Below are 13,104 nucleotides of genomic sequence, written 5' to 3'. Positions count from 1 at the left end.
TTTATGAAATATGGCTGTAATGCACGTGGAGGGAAAACCAGCTCTGACAGCAAGAATGATGCACACCTGAATTTTGCAAGAAAACAGTTCAAAAATAAAAAGATATGTACTGCTTGTAAATTTTTCAACAATGGCTTTGCTTAGAGAAACAAATGTCAAAAGCTAAGTATCCTCTTATGCCATTGGTAAAAATCTGGCATATCACTTTGCTGTTGTCAAAGTGAGCGGGGGCAAAAAAAATATATATATGTACTGCAACATGTCATATAACATGTGGAAGGATAACAGGCTCCAACAGTCAATTTTTGCAACAAGGGCCCCCCGACAATACACCACCGGGGTCCTGAAGAAAACAGCTGTTACAGATGCAGCAGAAGCTCAGATAAGAGATAAAATTCCATTTCATTCAGTAATTTACATATTTATTTGAATGTAGTAACTTCAGTAAATAAATAAAAAACTTCATTGATCGAATAAGCATACCAACCTATAAAATTACATGAAAAAATAGCAAATTTTCATTACAGCTCCATTCAATTTCATTATAATAATGTTCCTCTGTAGTTGCTTTCAGCAGTCTTTTTGAATTAGACAAGTTATTCATGTCATGTGACCCAATTCAGACTTTGAATTTCATTGTAGACATATTTTGAATAATCTATACTAAAAGACACATAAAACCCTATATCATTAATCAGTAAATGGTAGCGACTTTAAAATATGCCACATTCTGAATAATCTGATTGAATTAACAAAGTATATAATTTAATTTAAATATAATGACATTCTAATTCAATTCTGATTTTAAATTATTACAAAAAATTAAATGAGACATCTATGAAGAAAAAATCCTATAGTCAGCTGCAGTACACAATCTACCCTTATTACATTATTTTCCATAGGGAAATGCTTTCTGAGCTATATGTTTTTGTCTTATGCTACAATTTCCAGGAATGCATTAATAGCATGACTTCAGAGATGTCTATACAGATATCCACCAACGCCAATCACAGTTTTCTTGATCATGGCTGTTGCATATTTGGAGTTTCCTTTTTACTCTCCAGTTTTGCTGATTGCTGTTTCCTAAATAATAGCTTTCCCTATATGGCAAACCAGGTTTTGACAATTTGGAAGGAATACAGCAAGGTGATATTTAGTAAATCATTTGATGAGATGAAGCACACAAACGTCTGAACTGAAGCCGATTTCAAATATCAGATAACAATATATAATAAATATTGTTATCTGTTATTTTATAAATCATTGCAATTACTTTTAATATACCATTACTTTTGTTTGTAAAACCAAAATTATATAGACACATATGAACAAGTTGCTTAAAAAGTACTTTTAATAAATAACTATAAAAAGAGTGCATAAAAATTGATACTGTAATAACATTACCACAAAGGTAAATAAAAAAGTAACGCAGATATTACATCAAGAAACTGGTGTAAATGGTTATTTTTTACTTCAGATGTGCAATTTTTCTACAAAATGCAAATCGTCTAGTCATAAGGTGGTCCTTACCACATAAGATTCAGTTGTCTTTATTCAATATTTCTGAAAAGACAATCTGGTTGGCTACTGTGACATATAAAGCATGGTTCAATGACATTCAACCATTAGTGAACCACCAGTGTTTTTATTTTTATCTCTAGTCATGTCAAAAGAATAACAATATTAGGAAAAGTTGTTCTGCTAAAAAACAGCATGAAGTTATGGCATTAGGAAAAAAGATTATTATATAATTAACAACAAAAAAATATGGTGTTAATGAATCAACTATTTGTTTTAAGAAAAAGGACTAGGATAAAATATATTAGGACAGTTTTTGCTATGCTGTAATCTCTAACTAAAGCTGCATACGTAAGTAGGCATGATATCTTCTTGGGATTACTGAGAACTCATCAGTTTAATGGACTATATGGAAGATTAGGCCTTCTGTTAATATGACTGAACATTAAACTTGAAATAGTACAGTCACTGATGTTTCTAGAATGTTATTCAAAGTGCTGTACTACAAAATAAAAAGAACAGTCAGATATTCTTGTGTTATATAGTGGCTATTTAAACTTTGACTGAAGCTAATTCTGAGTCTAAAGAGTTCATGAGTACAGTTACTGGATATTCAAAATGACTGACAAATAAATTCAGAAGGCTGATGGACAGTGATAGCAATAAAAAATCCTAGTTTCATGGGATTCTACTTCGTTGCAAAGATATTTTAACTGATGGTAAACACCATCAGACTAAGGCAGTTATATCGCCACATCCTAAGTGACAATTTCTATTAATGATTCATTGCCATTCCTAACTGATAAATGCTTCACTTAGCACTCTTCGCCATAAATAATTTTGAGCTTAAAACAAGTTTATTTCTAAGATTACTGTACATATTTCATGAATGTATGACAAATGTTGCACAAGCACTTTCTCACATACAAACATACTAATTTCAGATTTTTGAAATATACATTTATAATTTTATACATCAATATAAATAAAAATGAAAATATAAAAAAAAACTTCACGTTTATAAAGTTCTTAGAAAAGCACCAAAAGACCAAACTACCAATTTGTTAGTTTGATCCTTTTTTTTTTTTTTTTTTTTTTTGTTAAACAGCAGCAGCAGCAAGATAAGAATGATTGAAACAGAAAAAGGAAACACCTGCAAAATGTATGATTTATAGACTCTTAACAATAAATAGATTCTAAAAAGTTTACACTGGTGAAGTGCATTTAGTTAATAAATCAAAGTTAACCTGTGCAACACACCATCCAAATACGTTTTACACATCTATCACAAACTATCCATTATACAATTTATTGTGCGAACTATTTTTAAGCCACTTATTCAACTTACATTCATCATAAAATCCATAAATCCTGTTAATACTTGCACATTCGTGATTTCCCCTTAGGAGAAAAAAATTTTCAGGATATTTTATCTTGTAGGCTAACAGAAGACAGATGGTTTCAAGTGACTGTTTTCCTCGATCCACATAATCACCCAAAAATAAGTAATTACTTTCTGGCGGAAAACCGCCATATTCAAATAATCGTAAAAGATCATAGTACTGGCCATGAATATCACCTAGAGAATAAACAGAAACAAAATTATTATATCCCTTAATCAATGATAAGAGTACACTAATATTCCTTCTCTTTAAACTAATTATATATATATATATGCATTATTAGCATTAAAATGGCATAATGATTCAGGAAAGCTTTTAATAATGTTGTGCATAATAGACTGCTGTACAAATTAGAGCAGTGTGGCATTAAGGGCAAGTTACTGCTATGGATAAAATGATGGTTGAGTGGGAGAGGACAGGAAGTCATTATCATTTGGAGACTGCTCTTCGTAGACTAATGTTATCAATGAGTTTGCCAATGTTTCATGCTGGGCCCACTGTTGTTTTCTGTATTTATTAATGATATTGATGAAGGTATATATCAGGCTTAATGTCTAAGTTTGCAGATGATACGGAGGTCGGCAGGGTGATTAATGATAGTAATGATGGTATGCTATTGCAACTAGATCTAGAAAAATTGGGCAGTTGGACTGAGAAATGGCAAATGAGGTTAACAACGACAAATACAAAGTACTGTGCTTTAACACTACTGTTAAAGTACAGAACTTTGTTAATATGCTAATAGCAGATTAACAATACCAACTGTGTGTTACGCTCTGGGTAGTGAAAAATGAAAGACCTGGTGGTACTAGGTGCCTCCGTAGCCAGGTGGGCAGGAGCAGCAGTGCGTAGCACACGCTTCTAGATTAGCCCAGGGTTCGAACCCGTGACCACCAAATACGGAGGATGCGGAAAGGTCAGGGAATGACCACCGCATATCCACGGAGCAATATGGCCTTAGTTGCTAATGCTCCTAAAAACCAAATAACAATAACCTGGTGGTAACTGTGCAATCAGATGAAGTCTCTGATCAGTGCAAACAGGTCAGAGACCTGTGATTATTCCACTGCATGAGGTCAGGTCAAGCCACATCATGAGTACTGCATATAGTTCTGGAAGCCTCATTTTAGAAAGGATGTAGAGCTGCCGGAGTGGGTACAGAGAAGGGCAATGAGATTGGTGAAGGGAACAAAGAAGTGCTCTTACCAAGAAAGGCTTCAGTTCTGCAAATTGCAGTATTTGGAAACTAAGTACCTGTGAGGGGATTTGATTGAGGTGTTTAAGGCTTTGAATGGATTGTGCAAGCTCAATGGATGGGATTCTTTCTCTTGCTCAGACTATACCTGCTTTCTTGCATCATCTGCTGCTACTAATACTAAATACTAAGCCTATTTAGTTATACATTGAGGACAACTAATGTAGCTTTGTAGTAAAAATACTCAAAACAAATATTAACAAAATACACTCATAATGAATGGTAATTATCTTAATGTCATGAGATTTGGGTGACCCAAGCTTAACACTGATAATTCGTTCCGGAAAAAACAGAGCGCTAAGTGAATCAGCACTAAGCAAGCACCATATTCCCGTAATGTAACATATGTATTTGTGAATTGTGGTCTATTCCATAGGATATTTCCTAATCAATAATAAACAGTAGTGAAAAGATGTCGGTCAAAATATTTAATATACAAAACATTTGTACATATAAAATATTTTCCATTCCATACATATATAATATTGCAATGAGTAACTACATTGCACATCAAAATTAAACTTAAAATGCCAATTAAAATCATGAATTTATTAATCCGATGGCCACGGGCTGCCGGGTTTTCATAGCTTTGATCGATTTTGGATTGTATTTTGGCCCTCTTCCTGGTAAAATAAAAGGTGCTTTACTTTAAAATCCCCCTCAGCATTACCACCCAACAATAAAGTCAACCGATCCTTCACCGCTTTGAAGGCTGGCATGTTTTTTTCTTCTTTCATTATGAAACTTCTTTTAGGCATTCGTTTCCAAAAAATTCCTGTTTCATCTATGTTAAAAACTTGTTGAGAAGTATAACATCCTTCTTCAATAATTTTAACAAGATCTTTTTGTTTGAAAGTTTCGGCTCCTTGATCTGCACTTGCAGCTTCTCCCTGGTGTTTAAATCTATGCAACCAACCCTTACTAGCTTTAAATGGTTCCACTTTTTTCTTAGGTGAGCTTTCTTCAGATCATCATATAGGCTAATTGCTTTTCTTTAATAATAATTAACTTAACGAAATTCTATGTTGGATATTATCTTCAATAAAATTATTTAGAAGTCTCTCCATTTCAATCATAATAGTCAGCCTAGCCCTAACCAATTTAGTTGCTTGCAGTGGAATAGCTGTCTTTCCCTGCTGCTAAAATGAATTCTTTATTTTTTATAATTGTTCTTACAGTTAAACCTGACAGCCCTAAATTATTGTACACATCCATTTGTCATTGAACGGAATCAATTCACTTCAAAAAGTCTAATTTAATTTTCAAATTCAGTCTTTTTCTTACCTTTGTAGTCTTCGTACCACATCCAGACGTTGTTGCTTTTTAATTCTTATCCACCATTAACTCTTCGAAAATGTAACTGCATTGAATTAATTATGATACAATGTTCGAGTAAACTGTCCGTTACAAACGACATCTAACACCGTACTGAGTGATGACAAGGACTTCGGATAAATACATATAATGCAAATATTACAAGCAATATACTTGATGATCATTTTTTAAAATGTTGATCTCGGAACTACGTAACAAGTCACTGTACTGCAATTAAATTGGCATGGGAGAAAATTTCTCAAGCTGGTTTGGGAAACGTTTTAATGCTATTTTGCTATTCATTTTCAAGTTATCAAATCAGATGAAACTACATCAGATGAAACATTTTTGTTAAACGTGCCAAAAATTCAATTGTGCGCTGGTAAAAGAGCATTATAGTGAGATATGGGTTATAAAATAAGAACAGAATTATAGCGAATCAGCATAGAGCGAACTGTGTTATAACGAGGGCCTCCTGTATTTAAGCTGCTGATTAAATCAATGCTTTTATCTACTTTATTGCCAAATTAATCCAGGCTAAAATTCCCACCTTCAACCCTTGTATTCTTTTCTTCCTTCCTTAACTTGCCACTGATCACACCCTCAATGGTAACAAAAAAAAAAAAAAAGGTTGCACAGCACCTGATAGTGTCCAAACTTTCACTTTTATTTCTGTAAAGGGTTTTTTTTGTTTTTTTTTTAAATCTGCTTGTAGGACAACACCACTGCTTTATCAGCAAACCAATGCACGACTTTAATATTGCATTGTAATACATATTCAATGTATTTTTTTATTTTTTAATGAAAATTTGAAAAATGCAAAGTATTGCATTTTTTTAAAATATTTTTATTTTCAACATTATTAATTGTTGTGAAAATAAAAATAAAACATTGTAAACATAAAAAAACAAATCATTTCTATTTTCCACTGTCTTCATAAAACCATTTAGCTTGCAAAAATTAACTTATTCTAATAAAATTTTTTGTACTTTGAACTGGAAAATGTGCAACAGGCCATAATTACTCATTTGTTATTTAACAGCCCCAGTCTACAAGAGATGATAATTTATCATAACCTGTGCATTTTGATTTGTGTTACCTTCAGTACACTGGTAATAGTTAAATTATCATTTAGTTAATCATATAAAGAAATTTAAAAGATTTTAATTTTCAGAGTTTAATTATCAACAGACCTTCATTATCACAAGAGTTCAACTGATAAAGCGCTTTAGGAAGCTGGCATTATATGAAATGAAATACTACTGAGAAAGTTAAATATCAATATTTTCACTTTGTGACTTCAATTTATTGTGCAATGCCTGTTTCAAAAGAATCTATTTTTAGCATTCTGCTGCCCCTCCCAAAACTAGTAACTGACTTTTGGCAGTATCACCTAGAATACTATTTACAAAGAAATAAAACAAAAAAAGTGTTCAGATCAAAACATTAAAAGTTAAATCATTATTACAAAAATCAAAATATGTAAACATATCTGTCAAAATATATGAAGTCCAGATCTATTTTTTCGCCTAATGTTCATAAACACAACTAGCATGTGGTTGCTATACTTCAGATAAACATGAGCAGAGCTAATTAGTTAAGTGTATATCATTAAATTCAGTACACCTGTAATGGAAAAAATACAGGTGTATACTTGCAAAAATAACGTACTTGGTTAAAACCAGAAGAAAACTAAACTTATTGGAAAGCTGGAAGATACACCAGATCACTGGGAACAAACTTTTGACTATATCAGAAGAGTTGGCAAGAATGAAACTGTAGGTTCAAACCAACTAAGTAAAAAGAATCAAAACCGCAGACCTGTAAAAAAAATTAATATACTATTTGTTTATTTACTATTAGCATTAGCAGAGGCGTATGATGCAAGAAAGCAAGCTTATGCAGCATCAGGAAAAAAATAAGGCTCCCATTTCACCCCTCCGTGCATTCCAAATACCTGTCCAGTTCAGCCTTAAATTTAATTAGGCTATCAACTTCCACAACAAAAGATGGAAGTCTGTTCCACCTATCAACTACCTGCTGGCTAAAGGCAAACTTCCGCACATCTACCCTACAACTGTCTTTCCTCAATTTGAATTTATGCCCTCTCAGGTGATTATTCTGAACAATAAGAAGAATCCCATCAGCACTGAGCATGCTCAAACCAATCGAAGATTTATACACCTCAATCAGGTCACCTCGCAGGTGCCTAGTCTCCAGACACTGTAATCTGCAAAATTTAAGCCTTTCTTTGTAGGAGTAATCCTTCATTCCATTCACTAATCTTGTTGCCTTTCTCTGTACTCGTTCCAACAGCTCTACATCCTTCTTAAAATGAAGCCTCCAGACCTGTATACAGTACTCAAGGTGTGGCCTGACCATTGCCTCATACAAGGGGATAATCACCTCCTTATCCCTGCTAGAAAAATTCCTGTATATCATTGACAAAACACCATGAGCTGCTCTTGCAGATCTGCATTGCTCAGAAAACTTCATATCTGCCTGCACAATTACCCCCAGGTCCTTTTCACTCTCTACCAATGTCAGTGTAGTACCATAGAGTTGATACATTACTCTAGGGTTACTGCTTCCCATATGTAGTACTTTACGTTTGTCAATGTTAAACTTCATTTGCCACCTCTCAGCCAATCTGCTCAACTTTTCTAGATCCTGTTGCAGCAGCAGCATACTGTCTTTAGCGTCCTTAACAACCCTGCCAACCTTCGTATCATCTGCAAACTTGGACATTAAGCCTGATATACCATCATAAATGTCATTTATAAATACAGAAAACAACAATGGACCCAACACCGAACCCTGAGGGACTCCACTAATAACATTAGTCCACGAAGAGCAGTGTCCACTGATTACCCCTCTGTCTTCTACACAACCATCCCTTTATCCATAGCAGCAATTTGCCTCCTATGCCACACTGCTCCAAACTGTGCAACAGTCTTCCATGTGCAACAGTATCAAAAGCCTTTCTAAGATCCAAATATATGATATCAAAGTTATTCCCTGCATCCAGTTAATTTGTGACCACATCATAGTTGTTGCTGTTATTTGGTTTTTAGGAGCATTAGCCACTAAGGCCATATTGCTCTGTCACATCATAGTATCCAATCAAATTGGTCAGACAAGACTTCCCCTTAACAAAACCATGCTGTGTCCAAGCTATAACTGAACTCTTGTCTCGATTATCCTGCAGTTCTTTAACCAGTACCTCCCTTAATTTCCCTGGAACAGAAGTTAAACTAACAGGTCTACAATTACTTGTATTGCCCTTTGATCATCCTTTGTGAATTGGGGTCACATTTGCACATCTCCAGTCCATGGGTACCTCCCATAATTATGGCTAAGGGTTTGCTTACTTCCTTTGCCGCCTCCTTTAATATAACTGGATAGATCCCATCAACCCCGGGTGACTTTTTTATGTTTATCTCCACCAATTTCTTCTCCACTTTCCTCTCAGTTATTAAAAAATCACCTATCTCACTGCCAAAGTTTAATTCACCTCTGGCATTTCCCTCCCTGAATAACTCCTCATGTGTGAATGTAGATGCAAAATACTCATTTAGTTTGTAAGCCACATGAGCAGGATCATCAACAGTTGAACCATCAATATCCAGTGGACCAATCTGATTCATCCCTTTCCTTCTACAGTTTACATAGGTAAAGAACTCTTTGCTGTTTTTCTTTGGATCCTTTGCCAAAGATTTCTCATAATCTGCCTTTGCCTGCCTAATCTCCTTTGTGACTTGGTTACAGACTAGCTTATATCTATCATAGGCGTCCATGTCACCCATTAATTTATATGTATCCCATGCATTTTTCTTCTCTGCCACATGTCTCATTAGTTCATCTGAGATCCATTTAGGCCTAAACTTTGAACAATATTTCTTATTTGTTATGTAAAGCCTAGTAGCTTCCAAGATTAATTCTTTGAATGCCTCTCATTTTGAATTTGCTGTTGGTAACATCATCAGTTGGTCCCACCATATAGAATTTAAATACCGTCTCAGACCACCGTAGTCACCTTTACGAAAGCAAAAACCCTTCCCTTTACCTCTGATGGTAGTTACTTCTTTGAGTAAATCCCACTTCAGCACACTGTGATCACTGCCACCTAGTAGTTCCTTTATCTGCAGATTCTTAATGCACGAAGAATCACTACTGATAATCAGATCAAGAGTATTACTCCCTCTAGCTGCCTCCCAAACATGCTGATGTAGAAAACAATCATCCAATAAATCCACAAAAAGCCTTGCTAGTGTGTGAGTGACCAACCCACAAATTCCAGTCAATATTCGGGAAATTAAAATTTCCCCATTATAAGACTCTCTGATTTACTGGCCCACTCTATTTCCCTGTACAGTTTCTTATTATACTCATCCAAGTCATTAGGCCTATAACACACTCCTACTCTCAATTTTGATCTCCCAGTTCTTATGTCACACCAAACTGACTCGACACTGCACTGTCCAGTGATGTCAACTGGCTGCACTTCCTTGGATTTTGTGTTTCTTAACTAATAAGCATAACCCCTCCTCCCTTCCTATCCTGTCTATCCTTCCTGTACACATTGTACTCCCCAAATTCCAGTTCTACATTCCTTATATCTGTGTGACACCACGTCTCTGACATCCCAACAATATCTGCCTTTGATGTTTTGACCAACACTTCAAATTCATCAAATTTATTTACCAGACTCCTAGCATTGGTGTATATGCAAGTATACATGCACCTGTTCCTATTCTTAGCTACCCTAACACAACCCATGTGTTTACTTGTACTGCAATGACTCCCAGCAGTCTCTGAAATACCCTGCATCTTGTTTTCCAGGCTGCTGCTCATTCCAAAGAAGCAGTGCAAGAATCACTTTCACCTCTGCCAGTGGCTACTGTTAATCTATTAGTCCATGTATCCCCCCCAATCTAGCAGTTTTCCGACCCAACTAACACTGCTTCGATAGCATCAGCAAATATTCTTGCATCCTTTCTATTTAAGTCTATCCCATCCCTGTAGAAGCAATCTCTCCTGTTAATCTCTCCTCCTATTTTTAATACCTCATTGCAATTTTTCAATTACACACAAATTTATGAACAAAATTAGTTTTACCATGAAAGATAACTTACAAATAAAACTAAAACTTTCTATTGGTTAAGTGGACATGGAATACTAATTGAGAATAACAGCATAAGACGTATAAAATGCTATTAATTCTAAATATATGGAATATTCACATTTTAATTTTTTAGAATAATATTAAAATATAATTTTATTCTAAAATACGGGTGGCAAATTGTTGTACCAAGAAAAAGTATTGGATATAAAATTTAAAATAACAAAGCTTACCACAAATTTTAAGCGGCGCTTCCAATTCTAGAAGTATTGGTTGACTAAGAAAAATTTCTCGTGATTTTAGACACAAACCCCTAATTTCTGCCTCTGTGAGTTGAACATTTTTGCCAGGACGGGATCCTCGAACTATTAAAGATTAATTACAAATCATAACTGATTTAGCTAAATATTAGAACATTTAAATTACTCATTAATAAATGAAAATTGAACAACTCCATTTAACTTCATATTAATAGGAAATAGATCTCCTATCATACAGTTACATATGAACACAAAATCTGGTTTTACAACCTGTTTTCAATTAACAAGTCTGAAAAACAGGCACTCCTACAGGAGGAGTCAGTTAGTTATAAATGTAATTAAACTACAATTTAATTTTTTTGGCATAACACATATGGGTGATAAAATTAATTTAAGTAAACTGCAATATAATAAACTGTCATAAGCTTTACAACAAGAAGCTAGGCCACTAACTGTCAATTAATAAATCATCATCAGAAATGTAAGTGCATGATGATTTAATGTGATAAATTTTCCACAGTGATTACTTTTTTTAATCTTATTGTAATGTGAATACCACACTGAAGTGTAAAGCAGAATTTCTTGATAAATGATAAAACATATTAAAGGCTTGATAAATGATAGAACATTTAGTTGTCACTAGGCAACTAAATATGTACACACAATTATGTCAAGTTCAGGGTTGTACTTTGTACATTTATTTCTAAATGTGTGTAATAACATTATTTTATGTATCATTTATAAGTCTTTATCAAGTTAAAGTTTTACAATTATTATAAATTTCTGAATATACAAATTTCTACATTCCAAAAGTTTTCATATTATTAAAAAATAAATAATTGCTCTGCTAATTTATAAGGCAGTACAAAATTATCACAATTTCATTTTCTTACAAAGAGGAGAAAAAAAAATACTTTCTATATTTGAAAGTGACAGTTTTGAGCAGTAGTTATATTTGAGATCTACAAAATATGCTGTTTTAGGTAGATTCAATATAGTAAAGCCATGCATCATGCTGGCATCTATCCAAATTTTTTCACATGCTACATAGTAGTATCTGAATGCTAGCAACAAGATCTTCTTACAGTTCCTATGGAAGAATAAGTCTGCCAGCTGATGCAAAAGATGGCACTTATGTAGCTGTATTTTAGGCACCTAAACACAACGGTGCTTCTTAATTTAACCAACCATTTTCCCAAAAATAGCCTTTTAACTTATGTAATAGCATTTAACATGTGCACATGACAAGCAATTCAAATAAAAAGTTAGTCCTAAGCAAAAAAAAAAAAAAAATACTAAAAACATCTGTTCAATGCTAAAAAGCTTATCCATTTTTGATAGTTTTTATCCTTTTGAAAATCAATTAACATTCTTGATAAAAATTAATGAGTAATTCACATTCCTAAAAATAAACTGGTTAATCCGTATTATCAAAGCTGATTTTAATAATTATAATTAGTCAAAATGTTGAAATATGACAATTGGTTTTTATTCTATGCAGTTTTTTATTTTATATAATTAGGTCTATACACTCTTATATAATTAGGTCTATACAATCAATACAATTAAATGAAAAATGGTAATATATGTAATTAAAAAAAAAATTCATAACTAAATGAATCTTGGAGAATTGAAAGGGGTTATGTAAATATATCACTTTGACAATGTTAACATTAGTAGAAATCTTGCAAAGATTTCAAAATCGGAGCATTAATCTAATTTTACTCTTGGAGTAAAATGAAAAATTCATATTGTAGAAAAAAATATTAGATACACAAATAAATAAATAAAAAAAAAAACAGAACTTGTCACAAATTTTAAGAAAGCTTACAGTTCTGAAAATGGATCCAGAAACTTTTCAAATTTTATTCACAATAACTTAGATCAGAATATCATTTTAATGCTCATTTTGAATTGCAAGAGCTTTAAAATTAAAATACAACTTGCAGTATGCTACTGTGAAACTAGAAAATCTGATAAATTTGCAATTCTCAAATTTTCAAAAGCCTACAATGGTAACCTACTCACCAATGGAACCTAGAAAATGTCATGTGATGAAGAATTAAAGCTAGCCTTGACAAACTGGGTTTTACTCCAATACACAAAGTACATATTCAAATAAAAAGAAGGCAATAAATAAGTAGACATCTATTCTTTGAAACAGAGGCTGAGCAGCAAAAGTTGAGTTAGCATGCACCCAAGACTCATCCAGTATCATCAAGCTTGGATTCT

General features: G+C 33.4%; 1 protein-coding gene across 1 annotated transcript in view; it reads right to left on the bottom strand.

Annotated features, from left to right (window-relative positions):
* Positions 1–13,104, bottom strand: part of LOC150086105 (serine/threonine-protein phosphatase PP1-gamma catalytic subunit A) — an 89,330-nt gene that overhangs the window by 31,743 nt on the left and 44,483 nt on the right. The window contains exons 2-3 of the mRNA XM_090374374.1: positions 10,846–10,977; positions 2,867–3,097 (exon numbers count right to left, since the gene is read on the bottom strand). Of these exons, the coding sequence (XP_090230500.1) occupies positions 2,867–3,097; positions 10,846–10,977 (363 nt within the window). The remainder of the gene's footprint in view (positions 1–2,866; positions 3,098–10,845; positions 10,978–13,104) is intronic.

Source organism: Mastigoproctus giganteus, chromosome 5, assembly GCF_048544385.1.
Source record: "Mastigoproctus giganteus isolate SK-2022 chromosome 5, ASM4854438v1, whole genome shotgun sequence".
Lineage (NCBI taxonomy): Eukaryota > Metazoa > Arthropoda > Arachnida > Uropygi > Thelyphonidae > Mastigoproctus > Mastigoproctus giganteus.
Note: the sequence above shows the minus strand (reverse complement) of the source record. Positions and strands in the feature narration are given on the sequence as shown.